A 21,890-nucleotide genomic window follows, 5' to 3' on the forward strand; every position below is an offset into this window, starting at 1 on the left:
GAGAGAGAGAAACATCGACATGAAAGGGACACATCAAGTGGCTGCCACCCGCACGACCAACCAGGGCCGGGGACAAACTGCAACCGAGGTACATGCCCTTAGCGGGAACCGAACCCGGGTCTCTCTGGACCGCAGGCTGACGCTCTAACCGCTAAGCCCAGCTGGTCAGGGCGAAAGTGAAGTTTTTATATGCAGATAATATGATTCCATAGCTAGAGAACCCAGTTAAAATTGTATTACAAACAACAAGAAAATTCCATATAATGCCTGAGTACAAAATAAATGTAATGAATCAAAAAGCTTTATATTTATAAACAACAAGCAGCTGATAGAGATGGACACGAGAAATTCCATTTACTTTAGGAACAAAAAGAGAAAACCTAGTAATAAACATAACCAGAATGTGAAATAGCTACTGAAGAAAAACATTAAAATATTACTGCCAAACACAAAATAAACTTGAGCAAACATAAAGACATACCATGAACTTGGAGAGGAAGACTTAACATCATAAAATAGAAATGTTCCTACACTAATCTATAAATGTAACACAATAAATAAGTTTACCAATAAGATTTTAGACAATGAGATTAGATAAGCTGATTCTAAAGGTCACATAGAAAAAATAAACAATCTAGAAGAGCCAAGAAACTTTGGAACAAGAAGGCGATGAGGCGGGACTAACTCTACAAGATATTAAAACCTAAGACAGCTCTGGCTGACGTTGCTCAGTGGTTAGAGCATTGGCCCTCCAACCAAAGGATCCCAGGTTCAATTCCCAGTCAAGGGCACATACCTGGGTTTGCAGGTTCCATCCCGGGCCCTGATCAGGGCACATGCGAGAGGCAGCCAATTGATGTGTCTCTCTCACATCGATGTTTGTTTCTCTCCCTTTCTCCCTCTCTTCACTCTATCTAAAATCAATGGGAAAATATCCTCAGGTGAGGATTAACAACAATAACAACAGCAAAAAAATCTAAGACAAAACTAAAATATTTGCAACATTAAATGGACAGACAAATCTACGAACAGACTAGAGAGCCCAGAGAAAAAAACTAAACATTTGTGACAATTTAGTACCTTATAAGAGCTCAATACATGGAAGCAACTGAGTCACCACATGAAAAAAGTAATAGTATTGAATACATACCTCGCAACTTACACCTCAATAAACTCCAAATGGACCAAAGATGTAGATGTAACCCCAAAAAAAGGGAGCCATAAAAGTACAGCAAGAAACCAATGCAGAATATTTTTATGATGTCCAGAAGCCACTGAAAAAAGATCAAAACGTTCATCACCATAAAATCCCAAAATTTCACAAGGCAAAAATCACCATAGGCAAAGTGAAAATATTGAGATAAACATTTGCAGCATCCATCAAAATCCCAGGGCTCATTTCTGTGTTTAAAGGGGCACTTCCCAGAAAGTGTTCTACAGGACTGGTTCCCTTGCATATTAGCAGACTGGCTGGCTGAATACCTACAGGCGATCATTTTTTTCTGCACAGCAGATATATGCATTTATAATTTTAATAGCGGTTGGCAGTTTGCCCTCCTTAGAGATTCTACCGATTCACATTCCCACCAGGAATGTGTAGGTTTCCCTTTTTCTCCCCATCATAGGGTTTTATCAGATTTTCTGATCTTTGAAAATCTAACAGGTGGAAAAGATAGCTCAGTGTAGTTTTCAAGTGTATTTCTCATCAGAGTCAAAGTGAGCAGCTTTTCATATACTTCAGAGACATCTGTATTTTCTTTTCTGTGTACTGATTGCTCCGAGAAGCAAAGCCGTCCACTTGCACGCACAGCTTGGATCTGAAGTGGCAAGTCCGCCCCATGGACACTCACACACAGCCTCCAGTGTACAGTGTAGACTCCACATTAACACGACTTGACTATTCCATTGTCTTCCCTGACATCACTGAGCTATTCCAGGAAGCTTTTACCTGGGGGAACATTCATTATTATTCATTATTTATTACAGAGACTTCACAAACAACCCATCAGCTCTTTAAAAAAAACCACCAACAGCCCTGGTTGGATTGGCTCAGCAGTTAGAGCGTCGGCCTACAGTCCAGAGAGACCCGGGTTCGGTTCCCGCTAAGGGCACGTACCTCGGTTGCAGTTTGTCCTCAGCCCTGGCTGGGTCGTGCAGGTGGCAGCCACTCGATGTGTCCCTATCATGTCAATGTTTCTCTCTCTCTCTCTCCCTCCCTCCCAGTCTATCTGAACAAAAAATGGAAAAATGTCCTTGGATGAGGATAAAAAAAAAAAAACCACCAACAGCTGAAGCCCTGAAACCCTTTGCCTCACAGGCTCACCTTGCTTGCTCCCACCAGCCCTCATCAACCCCGCCTTCAGGGTCTGCCTTCAGCCAGAGTGCGGACTCCCAGACCCCAGCATGCCTCTCCCCCGCTAGGGCCTGGCCAGGCCCTGTGAGCTGCAGCCCGGGTCCTGGTCCCTGAGCCAGTGCGCGTCCTCTTTCCTCCCTCCTCTCTCCTTCCGGCTGGGTTGCAGGCTGGGTCCTGCCGCTGTGCAGGGCCGGGAGCAAGGGGGGGTGGAAAGCAGCAGAGCTGTGGGCCACGACACAGCTTAGATCGTTTTCCAGCGGAGAAGCGAGGGAATGATCCCGCTGACTTCACTTTATGTGGATGCACGGACTTTTAAGAGGGAGAAGAGGAAAGCGATCATGGCCGTCTGAGCTAGGGTGGTGGTGCTGGCAGGGAGAGACGTGGTCAAAGGTGGGGTGTGTCGGGGGGCCAGCAGCAGATGCACTGGCCGGAGGTATAACCGAGAGAGAGGAGTTGGAGGACCCCTAGATCTGCGTCCTGAGCGACTGCATAAGTGGAGGTGCCATCTCCTAGATGGTGAGGGAAGGGGGGCGGGCCCCTGGGTGAGGGGGAGTCATGGGCATGGCAGGGGGAGAGAAGTAGTTCCTTCACTGGGGGGACACTTTGCAGGCAGGGGTGAGTGACGGGTGATCGAGTTGAGCAAAATAAGGGGCAAGAGTGATTCAACAGAGACGGAGGTGCTGCGAAAGATGAACTTATACTATTCCAAATTCTGTACATAAAATGGGGTGTTAGCTACTTCCAATTATTCTATTAGTAAAAATAAATCTGACACCCAAATTGCTATTTTCAACCCACAAAAACCTTTTTTTTTTTTTTTTTCGGTTTGGTATATGTCACCCATTCCTGTCCTACATTCCCAAAAATAGGGCCACTGAACAATCCCAGAGAACATTGGGCTTAACTACTCTCCAAATAAAATCAGCAACTTCCATCTTTGCCAACAGGCCACACAGTCGGCAGCTCTGTGTCATGGAGGCGGCTACGTTACTAGGAAGCGCTGAAGAGCTGGGAACAGGCAGACGCATTCCCCTGTCAGTCTTGAGGACTTCGGCTCTCCTGGGCTGCGTGTGACTCTGTCTTGTGACTAACTGAAGCCGTGGGCCTACGTCCCCAGCAAATGTCATCATGGCACCGGGTGACCTTTGGTGCGTCCGGGGGCAAACGTGCAGCCTGAGCGTCCTTCAAGGAGCAGGCTACGACTGTTAAAGGACATCCGTGTCACCGAGCCATCCTGACTGCGATCATTTGTCTCGTGATTAAGCCACTTTATTTAGATGCAGATGTCACAGACTGATTAAAAACTACTCAGCAGCAAATGCTCCGTTTACCGCTGAGAGGCAAATTAATAGACGCAAGCCAGACAGCATTTATATCCTCACGACAGCTCATCAAGGGAGCTGTGCTCAGTCATTTTTCTGAATGTACAAATTAGCCCAGGTGAGCCCGCCCCCACAGCCACTGCAAATTGTGAATGTCATGCCTTTCCCCACACTGCCTTATCAAGCCGTCAGGATGTGCTGTCACTGCCCTGGTTATCAACTATGGCGAGTTTTAGAGATCAAATATTGAGGGGTGCTCACCACATAATCCAGGGATCACAGGATATTTGTCCGTTTCAGAAAGACTCCTTGATTTCTTTGCTGACTTGTGCTTACATTCTGGGAATCCATGCCCAAGGACCACCGATGGAGCAAACCCTTCGGAGCTGTGTGGTCTCAGCAGGGCTGGGTGGTGGCAGTGTGGCTGGAGGGCGCGTGAGTGGCCCACAAGATGCAGAGCCTGGAGCGGAAGGTGAGCCATCCTAGGACAAACACTCCAACCAAACGGTCAGCGCAAAGGGACTGGGCAAGAGGCAGCGTCCAAGAGCAGGGAGGGGATGGAAACCAGGGGCACCAGGTGAAGCAGACAGTCTGGGCAGGCTGTTTATCCCCTGGTCTGCCACACTTCTGGACGTTCTAAAACATGCGCCGCATCGGGAATCTTTCTGGCGAGTCATGCATGGGGAAGGCAAATAGCAGCTCTGGCCGGGACTTGAACGTTTCCCTTTTTTATTTTAAAGGTACTTTTTAAACTACGCAATATAATGGACTTGATGGCCATTCCAAAAGAATGAGTTCTCCTTGGGGATGGAGAACATGGAGAAAATATACCTCTAAATGCTGAGTTCTCTCATCCAAGACAAGTTTACCAAAGAAGTCCTGAATTTAAATGGAAACCCGAGTGTGAAAACATCCAGCGAGTACAATCAATAACATTTATTCGTTCAAAATAAACATTCCAATGGTAAGGCACAGTGTTGAAGACCAGAGGAAGATTCCATAAAGAGGACATTCAGAGGGCCAATAATTACATGAAAAGATGCCCATCTGCATGGGTCATGGGGAAATAAAAATTAAAACCAAAATAAATAATATTACACATCTGCTAAAACGGCTAAAGTGAAAAAGACTGACCATGCCAAGTGGCAGCGAGGCCCAGAGCAGGGGGACTTTCGGACCCTGCTGGCGGAGGGTACAGCAGTGCAACCCCTTTGAAGACCTCCTTGGTGCCAGCTCCCAGCGTCCAACCAACAGCCTCGGACTTGGCCGTTTCACACTAAGGTTTTACTCACATCCAGTGAAATGTGGGGCAAAAGCACCAACAGACATGGACTAAAATGTCCCCAGCAGCTCTGTGGTTCCCAAAGCTGGAAACAACGCAAAGGCTCGTCAACAGGTCGGCAGGTGCACTAAGGTCCGCGCCGTCACACACTGGAGCATGACACCTCCAGAAAAACGATCAAATCACAACTCCGAGCGACAGCGTGGTGGAATGTCACAAAACGTTGGATGAAGTTCCTGACTAATGTACCGACCAGGGTCAGGCGCATCTTTGGGAGGAGCAGGAGCAGCCGGCTCTGGGACGCGGGTGTGGTTCGTCCCGGGATCACGCTGCAGGGGTGTGAACCCTGGAGCCAGCTCCCCTTGCGATGTGTGCACTTTGCGGTGTGTTTCTTTTACACCAATAATCGTTTTTAAGTTTATAAAAAAAAAAATAGGAGGAGACCCATAAAGGATGACTTCAGGAGCCTGGGGGACAGCCCCAGTGACCAGCAAGCCCCCACCCCCACCCAACGCTTTCCTGAGTCTTCAAAAGTGGGCACTAGGTGCTTCCTCTGACCTGCTCGTATGGGCAGCGCACACTCATCCAACAGGTTACGGGGGACCTGCGGGGCCAGGCTCTGTGGGGGATGCGACGCTGAGTAGACAGGCTGTGAAGGCTCTGGGTCCCAGCCTCGGGAAGCGGAACTGCTTGCTGGTCCCGTGCGGACTGAGCACTGTCCACACGTCTCACGCACTCCACACCTCCCGGGTAACCCTCGGGCCTGGGCCCAGGAGTCAGGGGCAGGGCAAAGTGTCCTGTTACCATGGTAACTCCTGCTAATGCACAATCAGGATACTCTCGTCCCTGGCTCTCCGGATGTGACCTCAGTCCTCTGCCTCATAGCACTTTGACAGTCCTCACAGGACGAGGCCAGCCCATAGGGTGCCCTGTGTCTGCTGATCTCGAGTCACAGGAGATCCCTTTGGAACGCTGGCCCTGTCCTGGGAAAACAGCCTTGGGAAGAGCTGTAGGCTGTTACTAGTCACCTCCTCGGGCTGTGACGGGGAAGCTGAGAGTGAATCTAAGCCCGCAGTCCACGCAGGTCTAGGGCTGTAAGGAAAAATGGTTAAGGCCCCTGCAGGACACTTGCTTACGCCATTATTTTGCCTCGAAGAGAACTAGCTTTGATGATCGAAGGTCAGCTGATCAGTTAAACCCCCTGAAAACTGGGTGCAACTGGAAGAGACCCTGAGATCACCCGTGGGAATTTCAGCTCCCAAAATGTACTTCAGACTCAACTGCTGGTGTCAGCAAAACTCCCGGTCAGTTCTCAAATACAAGGATTTATCAACCCTTTATCGGTGCCCTGCACAACCTTCATCTTCCATCACTAATGTCGGTGACAGCAACGGATCCCATCTGTGTGTCATCCGCACTTGGCTGAGCCAGGGACGGCTTCCTTCCCCTAATGAGTCACACCTGCTCCGCGCCCAGAAAGAAAGACCATGTTGGGGGCGGTGGCTGAACCATTATTCACGGTAAAGAGTAAAGACGTCTCAGCTCAGTGTGGGACTCAGAAGTTCCTTTGTTTCACTGTGTACATAAAAGGGAAAAACGCTTTTAAAAATAATACATTCGAAAAGCTTCCAGCTCTTACTGCTCCACCCTGAGTGTGGTTGGCTCTGTTTTGCAGGCTTCTAACTGAGACCCAGAGAATTCCTAGCCAGAAGTACCCCAGACGAGCAACTCCGCGTTGTTTTCATGGACCCTGAAGCCAACGCTGGAAGGGGGAGCCACCCAGAGACACCCCCTCGAAGAGCAGCTTCTTGCCTCCCGACCTCATCCAGGAGCAGCCCTGTCTACCTCCTGGCCTCTCCCATGAATTTCTAACCACAACAAACACATATGTGCCCATCACCCCTGACCGACAGGGAGGGACTTTGCAGGAAACAGAAGAGTTCTCTCTTCAGTGCGTTCGTTTTCCTTGGCCCTCTGCTCTCTGATCCTGACTTCTCGCCAACCCATCTCTACTCTGACCAGGCTGTCATCAGGGCACTTCCTTCCGGTTAAGAAAAGAAGTAACTTGATGAACTCCACCTCTCTCTCCCATGATTATGTGCATTTTTAAAAGGAAGTCAGGTAGAGTTATTTACACACACACACACACACACACACACACTTCCCCCAGAATGGCCTCGGTCTACAAGTTAAACTGTCCTTTCATCCAAACATTTGGTTTCTCTCTCTCTCTCTCTCTCTCTCTCTCTCTCTCTCTCTCTCTTTCTCACACACACACACACACACACACACACACACACACGTTTATTACCCAATTACTGTGGAAACATTTTTGAAATGGTGGAGGAAGGATCTCCAAAAATACGCACCTCCACAAAATAAATGAGAACGCTGGCGAAAACCATCAAAACCTTTTTTATAACTGTGGGAATCAGCACAGGTAGGTAGTCATCGGAGGAACACACGCTGCAGAAAACCCGTTGAATCTCAGTGAGAACTCTGAGCTGTGTGGCGTTTGGACATGACCTAGTCCCGTCCCCTTTCTCCAGTTCCACAGGATCCTCGAAACCAACAATCCCCCAGCCCTGGTAGCTGTGGAAGTTGTCAGCCTAGCAGCCACTCGAGGGAGGAAGAGGGGTCTGGGGCTCCCCAACGCCTATCCCCAGAGCATGGCACTCTGTGGCCTGTCTGGCAGCATCCTGGAAACTCTCTTCTTAAGGTTATTGTTATATAGCCTTACTCAGAGCTCACTCTGTTCAAATAACCCTCTTTGTAGGGCGCGTGTAAACAAACCAAAAACAATACGTGCCGACTGTTTGGAACTGCAGCTGCCTGAGCTAGCAGCGTGACTTGAAAGAAAAATCTGGGAATGAGATGTCCATAGGGGGTTTGGAAAAGCTCTGACTTATTCCTGGGGAGCAGGAAGGCAGCGCGCACTTGCAGGGCTGTGTACATACCCAGGAAGACATGAAAGAGCCCTAATCTTTCATCTCTGGCTGACTTCGAGGCTCTGCACCAGCCAAAAGCGAAGGCTAGGGCAGAGTTGTAAGCTGCCTGCCAAAACGCTGAGGGCGGGTGTCATGTACACACACACACACACACACACACACACACACACATGCACAGTCCCCCAGCAAAGACAAGGGCACTTACTGTTTCATGCATTTAAAGAAACCGATGTCCAAAAATTAGTGTCCATCAAACTAGCCAAGCAGAGACCAGTGGCCACATGATAAAACAAAAAAATATGTATTATCCAAAATTAGTTCCAAAAAGCCACTAAACAAACAGCCACCACAAACCCTGGGGAGGGGAAATATGACTTCCAGACTTGCTACATTCTATTGTCAAAGATATCCAATTTCCACCGGAAGCATTACAAGACATGGAAAGAAACAGAAAAGTATGTTTTATACATGGTCGGGGAAGTAGTCAATAGAAACCTAGACAAAGACTTGTTTTGGACTTAGTAAAGAAAGATTTTAAAAAGAGCTCTAGCCCTGGCCAGTTTTGCGCAGTGGTTAGAGAGTCGGCCTGCGATCCAGAGAGTCCCGGGTTCGGTTCCCGCTAAGGGCACGTATCTCGGTTGTAGTTTGTCCCCGGCCCTGGTTGGGTCATGCGGGTGGCAGCCACTCGATGTGTCCCTTTCACGTCGATGTTTCTCTCTCTCTCTCATCCGCTCTCTCCCTTCCACTCTATCTGAACAAAAAATAAAAAAATGTCCTTGGGTGAGGATAAAAAAAAAAGCTCTAATAAATAAGTTCAAAGAATTAAAAGAAACTATCGAAAATTAAAAGAAGGCATGATAAAAATGTTTCAACAATAGTAACGTGGTAGTAAATGAAGAATGCAGACCTCATAGAAATGACAGCCTTCCACCTGAGGAAACTGGAAAAAGAAGAGCCGTCTAAATGCAGAGCAAGCAGAGGGAAGGACATCGCGAAGCTCAGAATGGAAATGGTCGTCGTGTGTTCCCTCTGGGAGAGTGAGCCCGTAGGCAGAGACGGCCAGCGTCACAGGCAGCGTGTCCGGGCACTGAGGGCCTGCTTCCGAGCCAAGAGTCCGAGGTGTTCGGTTTCCACAGTGTCATTGTTGCCAAGGCACTTGGGCAAGCGATGGGACAGACAGGTTTGCCCGTCCCCAGAGGCAAGGTCCAGACCCCCAGGTTTGATAGCTCTAAGAGGGTCGCACCTCAGACTGTCCTGTGTCCTCCCCAACCCCATCCCCAGTCACTTTCACTTCCGGTCACGGTAAGAGAGACCCTTTCCCATCCTCTGCAAAACCATCCAGCAAGTGGCTGGATCGGCAGTGACAAGGAGAGAACAGACCCTCGACAGAGAGCGTGCTGCACCTGCAGTGACTGTAGCAAAGGTCGAGAAGGCCCCCGGGAGCACGTGGGAAGAAGGGAGAGGCGTGTACCCACACTCTAAGTGGGGAGTCCAGCTCAGACAGTCCACTCTCCACACTCGGTCGCTGGGACCATGACCCCAAATCTCCCTGAGCCAAGAGTAAACAAGTACCGTATGGTTCACTGCCCAGGGACAAGGCTTAGAATGGGACACGGACAGATGGAAACATCAAGCTGAAAGAAACAGAGGTAACATCTACCACATGTTCAATATTAATTAACGTGATGACATGGTAGCCAAGAAAGTGAATACAATCTTGGGCTCTGCGGATGTGGGTGAAGTGTTTACGATGAGAGAGCATCTCTCTCTGGTCTGTGTCAGCCAGAGACCAGAACTCATTGCCTCAGTCTGAGTACTGAGTACTATCATTTTTGTTGTTGTTCTTTTTTTTTTTTTTGTACGTGATCCTAACGGGAACCGAACCCAGAACTCTCTAGTCCACAGGCAGACGTTCCAACCACTGAGCCAAACTGGCCAGGGCTGTTGTTGTTGTTCTTAATCCTCACCCAAGGGTATTTTTCCATCAGTTCTTAGAGTGGAAGGGAGGGAGGGAGAGAGAGAGAAGCATCAATGTGAGAGAGACATACCAATTGGTTGCCTCCTGCATGACCATGACCGGGGCTGGGGATCGGACCTGCGACCCAAGTACGTGCCCTTGACTGGGAATGGAACCCACAACCTTCCGGTCCTCAGCCGATGCTCTAACTGCCGAGCCAAACCGGCCAGGGCCGAGGACCACCATTTGAAGAGGGGCACGCACAAACGACAAGAGTTCAGGTATTTGAGGGAGACTGAGCGACGGTGGCATTGTCAAGGGAGTAGGGTGGGAAGGACGCTGGGGATTTAAGAAAACGTAGGAGGTGCAGCTGGAGAAGAAAAATACTGGCATGGGGAAGTCAGAAGGAGAAATGAGGCTGTATTCCAAATATTTTCAGAGCTGCCTCATGGAAAAAGGAGTAGATGTGTCTAGAATGACTTACTGCAAAAGGCTGTGCTAGAGTGACAGTCACCAGGGGAAAGAGGCAGGTTCCAACTGCACGTCGAGATGAGCTTCTCCACCTAAAAACAGCCTCCTTCCTCCCCCCGTTGGTGTCATTGTCTCCACATTAATGAAAGGTCCTTTAGATAGGGGACCAATGTTCGCCTTTCTCTTGGGTAGTGGCTTCAGAAAGATTTCTATTAAATGACTAATAATAAACTCAGGAAAAAATGGGAAAGCAGAGAGAAAAACTCCCTAGGAACAGGCATTTTCTAGAAACTATCCATTTTTCCAATGATAAAAAAAATAAAAGAGCAAAGATGTCTAGTAAATGTTCTTGCCACTAGATTCAAAAAGTCAGATGTGGAAATTAAACGTAAAATGCTTTTCCAGAAACAGTTTGTAAGAAAATGGGAAGAAACTTCTAGTACTCAGAGCTTTCAAAAGGCCGACGGATGGATGGAGAGCAGGACCTGGCAGAGACCCGGGAAAGAGGCATGTTGAGGGGAGGGCCGGGCAACTCTAACGCCCTCTGACCTGAGCTGTCCCGGTGTCCAGGTCTCGGAAGAGCCCGGGCTCCGAGTCTTGGCTCTGCCACTTAACAGCCACACGATCAGGCCCCTGAACTTTCCTGACTTCTTCCTCCATCTGCAACCGGAGGAAGCCGCCCCAGGGGATGGCTAAGAACTGGGCTGGTTCTGGAGGGTAGGGGGCAGCAGTGAAGACCGGCCTCCTCCCCACCTTCTCCATTCATTTCACACTGAGACTGCCACACTCCAGCCGCAGGGGTATTTTAAGAGAGCAGATAAACCCGAATGAGATGAAGTTCTATAGGAAAATGCTTACACACATATTCAAAATTGATGTCACTCTGCGAAAGGCGGTGAGACCCAGTCGGCCAGTTAATGACACCAACCTGAAACTACTAAGGTAACAAGACCCTTTAATTGAATAATTTCTTTTTAAAAGGTAGATGTGATTCACAGCACATTTTATCACCTGCACAAGGAGAAAAGAAATGCCTCTGAATAATTAAATACGCTGTTAAAGTATTAAACACCTCCTACCGACAGTGAAAGTGATACATTCATCTGGTGTCATCCTCTCTCCCCGGTACCACCTGCGTCTATTCACGCTCCGCAAACACAAGGTCGGTGACCTTTAACAGAGGAGGGTCACAGGTCACAGGTTCCTCTCACTTACTTGCCTGGGCTGCTGCCTGGACCCAGATGGAAACAGGCAGTGGCTGGTTGGGAGACGAGTTGACCAGGCCTGGGACCTACTGCTTCCGATTCTTTGCAGATCTGAACGAAGGGATCAGAGAACAGGCTCTGTCCTCTATTTTTTCTGTTTAAGCGCAAACCATTATTTGTATTCCTTTTATCAATTTCCTTTTTCAGAGAGAGAGGAAGGGAGATAGAGGGGGGCGGGTGAAGGGAAAACATCGATTGGATGCCTCCTGCAAGTGCCCTGACTGGGAATCAAACCGCCACCCTCTAGTGCATGGGACGATGCTCCAACCAAATGAGCCATGCTGACCAGACTCTCAATTTTCAATAAATTCTTAAGTGAAGCTACATCGCTTTTTATTGGTACGAAAAATATAAAACATATTCATTTTTTTCAGAGATGCCAAAACAATTTTTTAAGGTCAAATAAGTCTAAAGTCCCAATGGCTCTGATGAACTTGGCAAAACCTCAGTACCATTCAGGTAGTGGAGCCTGTCATTCTGGGTCTGTGGCTGTGACTGATATCTCACCTCACTGTTCTTTTACACATACACATGCACACATGCATACACACCCATACGTACCCATGCACAGAGAAAGTACCCAATATATACAGCTGCCTCTTCCCTTCAGGATGTCTGATGCTACTTACTAGCTCAGCGACATGGGCAACTCAGATTAAAGTCTTCCAACCTCAGTCTTCTTATTTATGAAACAGGGAGAACCCCAGTCTGGCTGAATAAGTAAATTTTACCTTTCTCTTCTTACCTTGTGCCTGCTCAGAAGTTCTGCAAAGCTTCGATTTGCTATTGACTACAGTGATCGGCTGCATATAAAATCGGAATGCTTCCCGAAGCTGCAACACATGGTCACGGGTTCCCAACCAGGGGATAACACCGCGATACTTCCAAGTATGCGCTGGCATTTTGCATTGTCACGACATCTAGTGGGTGCTAATATCAGAGCCAGGAGCCAGGCAGGCCGTGTGCTCAACAGCCCCCTTCCAGGAACAACGTGCCAACCAAAATGCCCGCAGGCCTTCGTCGACAAACACTGCTTAGACATTTCAAAGAATCACACCCAAGACCGTAAGAATATTAACATGAAAACGCAACCCCAGAGATAACAAAGGCAGAGAATACAAGCCAGTGAGGTTAGGGGTCAGGATGAGCACGGAAAAGGGGCCAGGGCCCTTCCTGCTCCACCACATGGATCGACGAAGCCTGTACACAGCTCTGCAGGTTATCAGAGGCCTGGATTCTAAGAGCTGGATCGTCTGTTTCACTCAAGTGACTGGTCAGGACACTTGGGGAACAGACTGAACAGATCTGCAGAGGCCTAAATCCCCCCAGTGACAAGGGGAAACCAAACAGAGGACATTGGGCTTTCCTCCCCTCGCTTCATTTAGACCATCCTTTCAAACCACGTGCTTCTTCACCACAGCTCCCCACGTCACAGCTGGTCAGTGCACACAGACCTCAGCAAATCTCAAAAAATTGTTTTCTGCCTTCCCATTTCTTCGCACCATTTTCTTCATAATAATGCAAACTCCTAATACAATGGCCCTAATGAATGCCCTCAGTCACGTGGAGGACATTCACCATCTATTCCTGAGACCTGAGCTCCGTCATCCAGGAGCGCCTGGGCCAGGAAGTCACAACAAGTGTTTGACACACAAACATCATCATGGTTGCCCGGGCCCCAAGGCCAATTCTTGGAGACCAAATATGCATCTGGGGTTCAGGGGCCTGCTCCCCTGGAAGTGCCTTGCACGAGCAGGATGGCATCATCTCAGGCCCCAGCGTGCCCCCCTTCTGGTCCTTCTCACATAAAGTGGAAGGGACAGGAACACAGACCAGATAACCTGGAGGCTACTAACCTGGCTGAGGACAAGAGGAAGGGCTGTTGTAGGTTCCATGGTAAGTATGCGAGTTATGATAATTGTAATTAAAAAAAAATTTTTTTTTTATTGATTTGAGAGAGAGAAAGAGAGATAGAAACATTGATGAGAGAGAACATCTCCGGCATGCCCCCCACTGGGGATTTGGCCCACAACCTGGGCATGTGCCCTGACTAGGAACTGAACTGGTGACCTCTTGGTGCAGGGGTCGATGCCCAACCAGAGCCACACCGGCCAGGCTGATAATTATAATTAAATGGCCTCATATCCCCCCACCAAATGCACTGGTCTCAAGAGAGGCTGAAGGGACACCTTGCTTTCTATTGAAATATTCGTCAACAACTGCCATCAACATGTAAAACTTCTGTAACCCCACTCACATGCCAATGTCGATCATGTCATGACATCAACCAAACATGTGAAGCTATCCAGCCCCCACACGAATTGGCAACAGACATCACTGCACTGATGACAAATTTTCTGTACACGCTTGCCTTCTGTGGGCTTGTCTTCAGTAGCACCCTTCATCTGTTAAAGTCACTTTACAGATCAAGAGATTCATCAAGGGAAAAACACAGTTTTATCCTTAGGCAGTTATACCAAGGCAATATATAAGAGTGTGTGTGTCGCTGGCCACTTGGTTCAGTTGGTTGGGAACCATCCCATACAAGAGGTTGCTGGTTTGATTCCCGGTCAGGGCACATGCCTGGGTTGTGGGCTCGATCCCCAGTAGGGGGCGTGCAGGAGGCAGTTGACCAATCGATGCTGTGCTCACACTAATGTTTCTCTCTCTCTAAAAGTCAATAAACTATTATTTAAAAAAATATATATGTGGCCCGGCCAGTGTGGCTCAGACCATGGACTGAAAGGTCCCAGTTCCATTCCCGGTCAGGGCACATGCCGGGGTTGTGGGCTTAATCCCCAGTAGGGGGTGTGCAGGAGGCAGCAATCAATGTCTCTCTCTCACATAGTTGTTTCTCTCTCCCCTCTTAAAAAAAATAAAATTTTAAAAAATGTGTTTGTCTGTGTGCACGTGCATATACATGTGTGGTGGGTATCTGTACACATTCATTTGTTCTCTAAAAAAGAGTAACTCCACCCCTCAAATTTAATCATCTTAAAAAAGAAACTCACCTCCCTTACTCTCCTAAATGAACTCTACTTCCAGTTCAGTGAAACAGACTGTTCCGGAGCAGCCGGTCCTGAGCGAAGGCTCCACTACTACCGCACCTCGAAAGGGAGCTCCCAACCCCAAAGGCACCACACCTCGTGGGGCTATCTTATCAAGTATAAATCTCTCCACTCGCAAGCAAGCGTTAGGGTCCCCTCTCTGAATGTATTTGACTCCTGTAACTTTTGCCGCTACCTGCCTCCAGAAAAGGCTACCATTACTGTCACTTACCAAACAGGAAGCTTTCCAAAAGCCACCCAGTCGAGCATACCGCCTGTCACGAGTACCCTCTCGTTGTGCATAATTTAATAAAACTGACCATGTAGGATAATGCTGTTTATTAAAAATATATTCAGGGAGAAGGAAGTCAGTGCATTTAGGCAATTTTACATACACATCTGTAGTTTGAGGTTCCATTATTCCAACAGTTCATATAAACCACTGTTCCAGGTACGAGGAAAAGAAAGCTTTACACAGATCAGCAATTGGCTATAGGTTTGGTCATATGAGTAGATTTGTAAAAATAAAACCACCTCTTCCTTTATTAAAGAATGTTTCCTTTATGCAGATTAAATCTTTAGAGTTAAGAACTTTTTCTTGTACAAGAATTAACTTGAAGTTCTTGGAAAACAGCCAATCCTCCATTTTCTAGAAATATAAACGTTGTGTTTTGTCTGGAACTTTTTTCTTTTGAGGTAACAAAGGAAGCATTTGCAGTGATCTGTCCCTGGGTTATCCCTGACTGTGTACGCAGACCTAAGACCCATACAAAAGCATTTCTGAGAATAGAAATACAGAGTATGACATTTCCAAACAACATTCTTATTACAGTAGGGAAAAAGTCCAAAGACTAAGATAAATGGACAAAAAGTTCAATCATCTTTGCTACTGGAGAGTGGACAATAGCATCCACAATACTCCAAAGGACATGGTTTCTGACTGCACTAATATGTCTTTCCCCAGCAAGTCTCCTTTCTTAATCCCACTTTGTTCTTGGAATATCAGCGACATGGCCATTTTCTGAGTTCATACTCACTGACAAAAATTGGGAGGATAGCCTCAAACCCAGATGAAGCAGAGGGAACACGAACCTCCAATTCTCTGGCGGGATTACTTTCTGTGGAAAATCAAGACTTGAATCTAATTTTTTGGATGCAGAAGTTGGGGCTTTGTCCCTCAGCTTTCGGGCCTTAATGCCAGGGCGCCCTAGGAAGTGACTGGTCACAGCCTTTTCAAGTTAGGTACTGAAGTCACGTCCAAAACAAGAGAGGGACTCTAGGTGCTTTCTTTATAGACTGTGAAGGTGGGAAGTTCTCCATCACTGTAAACACAGAGAACCAGAGCAGAGCAGAGAGAACTCTGTATCCTTACTGAGTGGCTGTGTGGAAGGTTTCTGCTGAATTAGGCTAAGGCATCTAGAACTTTCTCCAAGTCTATCCCCTCCCTTAGACTACCTAGAACTTACAATTCACTTTAGAGGCGTGGTGGGGAGAAGCCTGGAAGGAGGGGCTTGCATGTAACTACCTCTCGCTTCTTTCTTAAAATGCAAGTTAAAAATATGTTCTCATATACAAAGTAGATCAAACCAGTAACTGTCGAATGACACCACCACATACTGGGTGTTAGCTGCCTAACATCTGACTCCATCTCAGCAAAATTAAAGGACAACAGAATCTCAAGTCACTACCCAACTGTCTACGTGTGTAAAGCACACTTAGAAATTAGTGCTTGTTGATAGGATTACTAAGCAAATAAGTTTAAGGCATAACTGGAATGACAGCAAATAAAGTATAGTACTTTTTCCCTATGATGCAGTATTAAGGCCTCTGCCGAGAGAGTGCTTTAAAATAGGAAGTCTTCCTGCCCCTAACTAATGTAACCAAGGGTTGTTGAGGAAGGTGTAGGCTCAAGACTGAAAGCGTTTAAACAGGTAGTTATTGACTCTGAAATAATGAAGCTCTAGAATTGGATTCAAAACCATATGTACTCAATAGACGGTGAATCAATGAGGCCAAATCTGCCAGGGCCACAACATGGATAAAAATGTCAAACATAGAATTTTAATAGGAAACATTTCTTTGTTTATACATATGTCTAAATTTTAACAATAAAACCCTGTAAAAAAAAAAAAATGAGGAACAAAATGCTATGTTCACGTAAAATTCTTTGTGCTTAGTTTGTAAAAAGGTATCAGAACAGTTGAAAACAGATCATTTCATTCTTTAACACTAACTCTGCTTGGTTAGACGACTTAGCTCCTACGCTGTGTCAGAGCTGCAGAAACGCCAACCCCTTCCTCGGTTTCAAAGTATAGATGCTCTCACCTGTCAGAGGCTCAAGCAGGGATCAGGGAGACAGCCTACCCCCCCGCCCCCCGAGCTCCTCTTACAGCTTCTCACACTTAATAAAAGTCATTCCAAGGTCACTGTGAAGGATGTGCCACATGGGGATGAGTGCCTACTGTGGGGCTACTCCACGTAAGGTCATTGCAGTGGAAAATGACCAAGTCATCAAAATAAAACAAGCCATTCAATTTGTTTTCAGTGGTGGAATGGGGAACAAAGCGGTTTCTACACCAATTAAATAAGACTTTGGAACAGTAAAACAAAAGAAAATTGATTTCTCAAAGTTCAATAAAGAAAACAATGAGCTCATTTCTCATTTTTAAAAAATTGAATTATAAAAATTCTCTCAAATTTATGCAACAGGCTTAATTTTGAACCTTAGGAAGGAATCTCCTCCCCTTTTCTCTCCACATTTTATGTTCTTCAAGTTACTACTATAAATTCTTTGAATAGCAAAATCAGCCATGACGCAGAATCATGGAGATGTAACGTTTTACTTGCATTGAAATACATCTACACAAATTATGCATACAGCACAGAACTATAAACAAAAAGGCGAAGCAAACATCATTTATTTTCAGGTGGAAACATTAACCTGACGGGTTATTGCAGATTTGAGAAATCAGCACATAGAACTACTGGACAGAGCATTGCTTACAGGTGTTTCATCTGCGTGGAGACAAAGGCTGAACTGTTTGTCCCAAGTTAGCGCTGCGAGGAGGGGATGAGGAAAGCGGAAGAAAGAAAGACCAAGAATAAAAACTTAAAACAAGAACATGGGAGAAAAAAATTATTTTACTCCAACAGGGAATGAAAACTGCTCGTTTTCTTTAAAACTTGACATCAATTCAAAATGCTCTGGCCATAGAATCATACATACCGGCTGGCCCAAGCTGCAGACTTTATAACCTACACAAGAGAAATGAATGAATGAGTTTTCCTTGCCTCTGTTTTAAGGGCTGTTGCTGCTGGAATCACCAAGGAAACATTCCTAGTGTGTCACTGGGAGAAAGCCAGTAATACCCTACAACTATGTTAAAACTAAGCTCTAAGAAAAGTCCACCCAGTTACAAAGGCTGAATTATATTGACAGCATATGTCAATTCATTGACTTTTAAATTATATCTTAATTTGAGAGAACATGGAACAACAAAAGCCCAAGGCTAATGAAAATGTAACAACTGAGTGTCATATACAAAACAACTGTGTGAACTGCACAGACAATATATGAATGGAGAGAGAAAATTAGAGGGAAGTGAAAAACACACAGAGCTAACCTACTAAACTGTATTTGCCAAATATGTGTGAGCTTTAATTTCTGTACTTATGTACAAGAGTTGTCTTTGGAGGAAACAAAACTGCAGACTTAGCTAGATGGATACACACAGCCCAGAATTAAACTGCACAGCGACATTTATTGTTTCAGCCTGGAAAAACATCCCTTTAAATTTCACACAGCAAAGCAAGTTAAAAACTTCACTCATCAAATAAATGATAATTTAAACAAGAACTTGCTAAAGAAACCTCATCACAACAACGTTTTAGGGCCTGATCACTTTAAGTCCATGGGGCCATTAATGAATATCAACCAAGTGTCTCTTTTGCAAGCTGTTTTCCCTACAACAAGAGGCGTAACATGTTTCCTTGACTCAGGTGATACATTTAGAAAAGAAATCATGATTTTTTCTTTTGCTGTAACAGGCAGACACTGCATTTCTTGGTGTAATCAGGAAAGATGGAATGACTGCTGCCCTTCTCTTGCTGCTATCAACAGTTTTTCCCGCATTATCTCAAGGCTCGAATAGTCCGGCAACTTAAGATAGTTCACACAAGTCATTACGGAGGGCAAGAAGTCATCTGGGTTTTCTGTTGATTCGAATGTCTTCCGGACAATTGTCAATGGTGGGTTCAAACTCCGGAAGCCTGATTGAGAGGGAAGGAAGAGAGACGGAGGAACTCAGTAAGTGTACAAGATGCACACAGCCAGCTCAGAGAACACGTTCTTATTCTTGAGAGTCAGGCTAGAATGGCAGGTGTACCTTTTTATGCTACTACTATCAGTAAACATTACATTGCTTTGCGGTACAATATTACCACACACGAGGTACTATTAAATCTACACATTCTATATACATTTAGTACATGGAACCTGGTATCTGCTTTATTTACCATAACATTGCTTTAGTTACCATTAACAGAGGCAAATGGTTCCTTATGTTTTCTGACTTTTAAAACAGAGTACCGATTCACATATATTAGGACTCATCTTTGAAAAATCACTCTTGAAATTGTCTTCTCATCTAAGAGTTCATAACGAACAAATGCCTAAGAATATGAATTTTATCAAGAAAAGCAGCATTACCGTGTTATCAGTAATCCTACCTCAATGTGTTTAAGAAAATCCCTGTGAATTTCCCTGCCAGTGCTCTCTCTTAATGAATTACCCAACAAATGGAAAATTTAGAAACATTACCATATAGGAATGACTAAGAGGCACTGTAAATCAAATAAAGAATACCCTGATATTGGTACTGAAGCTCACACACACAGCTTTGGCTAGATCAATGTCAGCCATCAACAGTGTACCTACCTCCAACAGGCAATCTCGGGCTACCTGTTACAAACTGGAGAAATAACCTCTGTTGCTCATTATCAAAACTACTGAGAATCTCAAACAAAAACTTCACAGCCCGACTGTAACAGAAATATAGAAATAAATATTATTTTATCATATCAATATATAGTTTTGAATCATACCACATTGCCAACTGTCACAATAAGCTAGAAACTGTCAAATTTAACTATGACTGCATATGAATTCACATTACAATGAACTCTGACATCAAATTTGCTTCTGTTGTTACAGCTAGAATTCAAATTGAATGATTGCTGTTGTAATAATTAAAGACTTGTGTGGGATTGCTCAGATATTTTGTTTTACTATATATAAAAGTGAACAATGGGTTCCCCGCTCTCCTTTCCCCTTCCTTGCTCATTTTCACAGAAATACTTGAAAAAGAACACTTTGCCCTGGCCAGTGTGGCTTAGTGGCTGAGCACTGACCCATGCACCAAGAGGTCGCCAGTTCGATTCCCAGTCAGGGCACATGCCCAGGTTGTGGGCCCGATCCCCAGTGGGGGGCATGCATGAGGCAGCCAATCAACGTTCTCTCTCATTGATATTTCTATTTCTGTCTCCCTCTCCTTTCCTCTCTCAAAAGATAGAACCCTTTGGGTCATGAAGTGCCAGTCTTGAGAAAATTAAGCCCAAAATATCAGAAAATTTCCTTTAATATTTAGACAAATTTTTAAATGCCCCCCCTTATTGTTTATAATATATTCATACACAGGCTACCAAATTTTTTACTGTAAAATGAATAATTGGCAGATCCCAGTACTTACCTGTCATGAGTGTAACCGTGATCTGGCCTGCAGCATTCCATCAGTATCTTTGCATCCCAAGTGTCTGCTTTACTGCCACACAGAAGCTGATCCAACTGTACATTGAAATAAGGGTAATGAATTGCTAATGATAGCTGTGCAGCAGTGAAATGCATACATGTTCTGTTTTGTATATGCTGATATAAAGGTCTACATGTATCAAGTGGGTATCATTTTCATATCAAAGACTTCTGCTTAGAACCTGTTTATATACTACTGTGCTGTTCTAATGTATTTACAAATTCAATCTCTTCTTCTATTGCACAGTAACAGAAATTCTGCTCATTTGCAGGGACTTGGTTCTAGAGAAGCCTTTAATCTAAAACAAAACATCTGAGACAAACCCTTGATTTAACTTTTCCTAACTCTTCTCATTTCTGTAGAATCTTTAACTTGATAATCTACTTCTAAACAAAGAGATTTTTATAAATCCTGGGTTTTAGAATCACAAGGGTACTCAATAAGGGAAGCCAAGAGATAAAACTATTGAGCTGGAGAGAAGTGGGAGAAGGAAGCTCAACAGAGATATAGCAAATGGGTAGGTTTTCACATTTTGTAAAAAGAGGCACATCTACCCTGCTATCTATGCCATACAGTTGTTTAGGGCTGTATGGGGACCCACCTAGCTATTACAGAACGTACGTTAGAAAGCAAGAAATGTCTTTGTGTCCTCAGAAAACCCCAATATCAGTTTCAAATCAAATCATCTTTTCTCTAACTGCCCATTTGCAGAACTGACGATATACTTTTGAGAAAATCCAATTCAGGGCAGATGAAATTTATCATCTACTATGTGTCACTCACTGTCAGGTACTTTATGTGTCCTGTTCACTGAGACAGAGATTATCCAAATTTTATAGATGAAGCAGTCAGATCAGGTACAACTACTTGGATATGGTCACACAGCTAAGCAGTGGGCACCAGGATTCAATTATAGGAGCAACACTTAGTGGCTTAAAGTGCCAGTGATACCACGTTTCAACAATTAGCAAACCAAAATGGACATAAAAAAAATAATTGAGATTAAAATGCTGAGTTATTCAAAGATTTCCAGATTCAGCCTGCTATGAATGTGCATTCTAAAGCTAATATTTAAAAAAAATAAAAAGGTTTCCAAACTGGGGAAACCGAACACCTTCTAGACTCATTCTATGACATTTCATGTAGTTTCTTGAGATTCCTGTTGCACTTTAAGATGGCTAGAAAAACTATGTATATAAAATCATTTTTTTCCATTCTCAAAAGTATTCTCTGTATTTGGCAATTAAGTAACTTATAACACTTCTTTAAAACTTCAAGGACTGCCCTGGCCAGTCTGGCTCAGTGGTTGGAGCATTGGCCTGCGAACCAGAGAGTCCCGGGTTCAGTTCCCGCTAGAGGCACATACAAAAAAACAAACAAAAAAAAAAACAAAAAAAACTTCAAGGACTAACTTTACTCTCGAAACAAAGTCTCATCT

The 21,890-nt window shown here is 45.2% G+C and overlaps 1 protein-coding gene across 23 annotated transcripts in view; it reads right to left on the bottom strand.

The window, feature by feature from the left end:
- Positions 1–16,793: 16,793 nt before the first annotated feature.
- The window catches only part of TRIP12 (thyroid hormone receptor interactor 12), a 149,538-nt gene continuing 144,441 nt past the window's right edge, over positions 16,794–21,890 (bottom strand). For 17 of the 23 annotated variants that reach the window (XM_036253483.1, XM_036253481.1, XM_036253479.1 and 14 more), the window contains 3 exons: positions 20,393–20,487; positions 19,582–19,685; positions 17,111–18,914 (listed from right to left, as the gene is read on the bottom strand). In XM_036253483.1, coding sequence (XP_036109376.1) covers positions 18,718–18,914; positions 19,582–19,685; positions 20,393–20,487 — 396 coding nt within the window. In that variant the 3' untranslated portion in view covers positions 17,111–18,717. Of the gene's footprint in view, positions 18,915–19,581; positions 19,686–20,392; positions 20,488–21,890 lie in introns of all 23 variants that reach the window. The other 6 variants (XM_036253486.1, XM_036253478.1, XM_036253463.1 and 3 more) reach the window with 5 other exon arrangements.

Source organism: Molossus molossus, unplaced genomic scaffold (genome assembly GCF_014108415.1).
Source record: "Molossus molossus isolate mMolMol1 unplaced genomic scaffold, mMolMol1.p scaffold_m16_p_11, whole genome shotgun sequence".
NCBI lineage: Eukaryota > Metazoa > Chordata > Mammalia > Chiroptera > Molossidae > Molossus > Molossus molossus.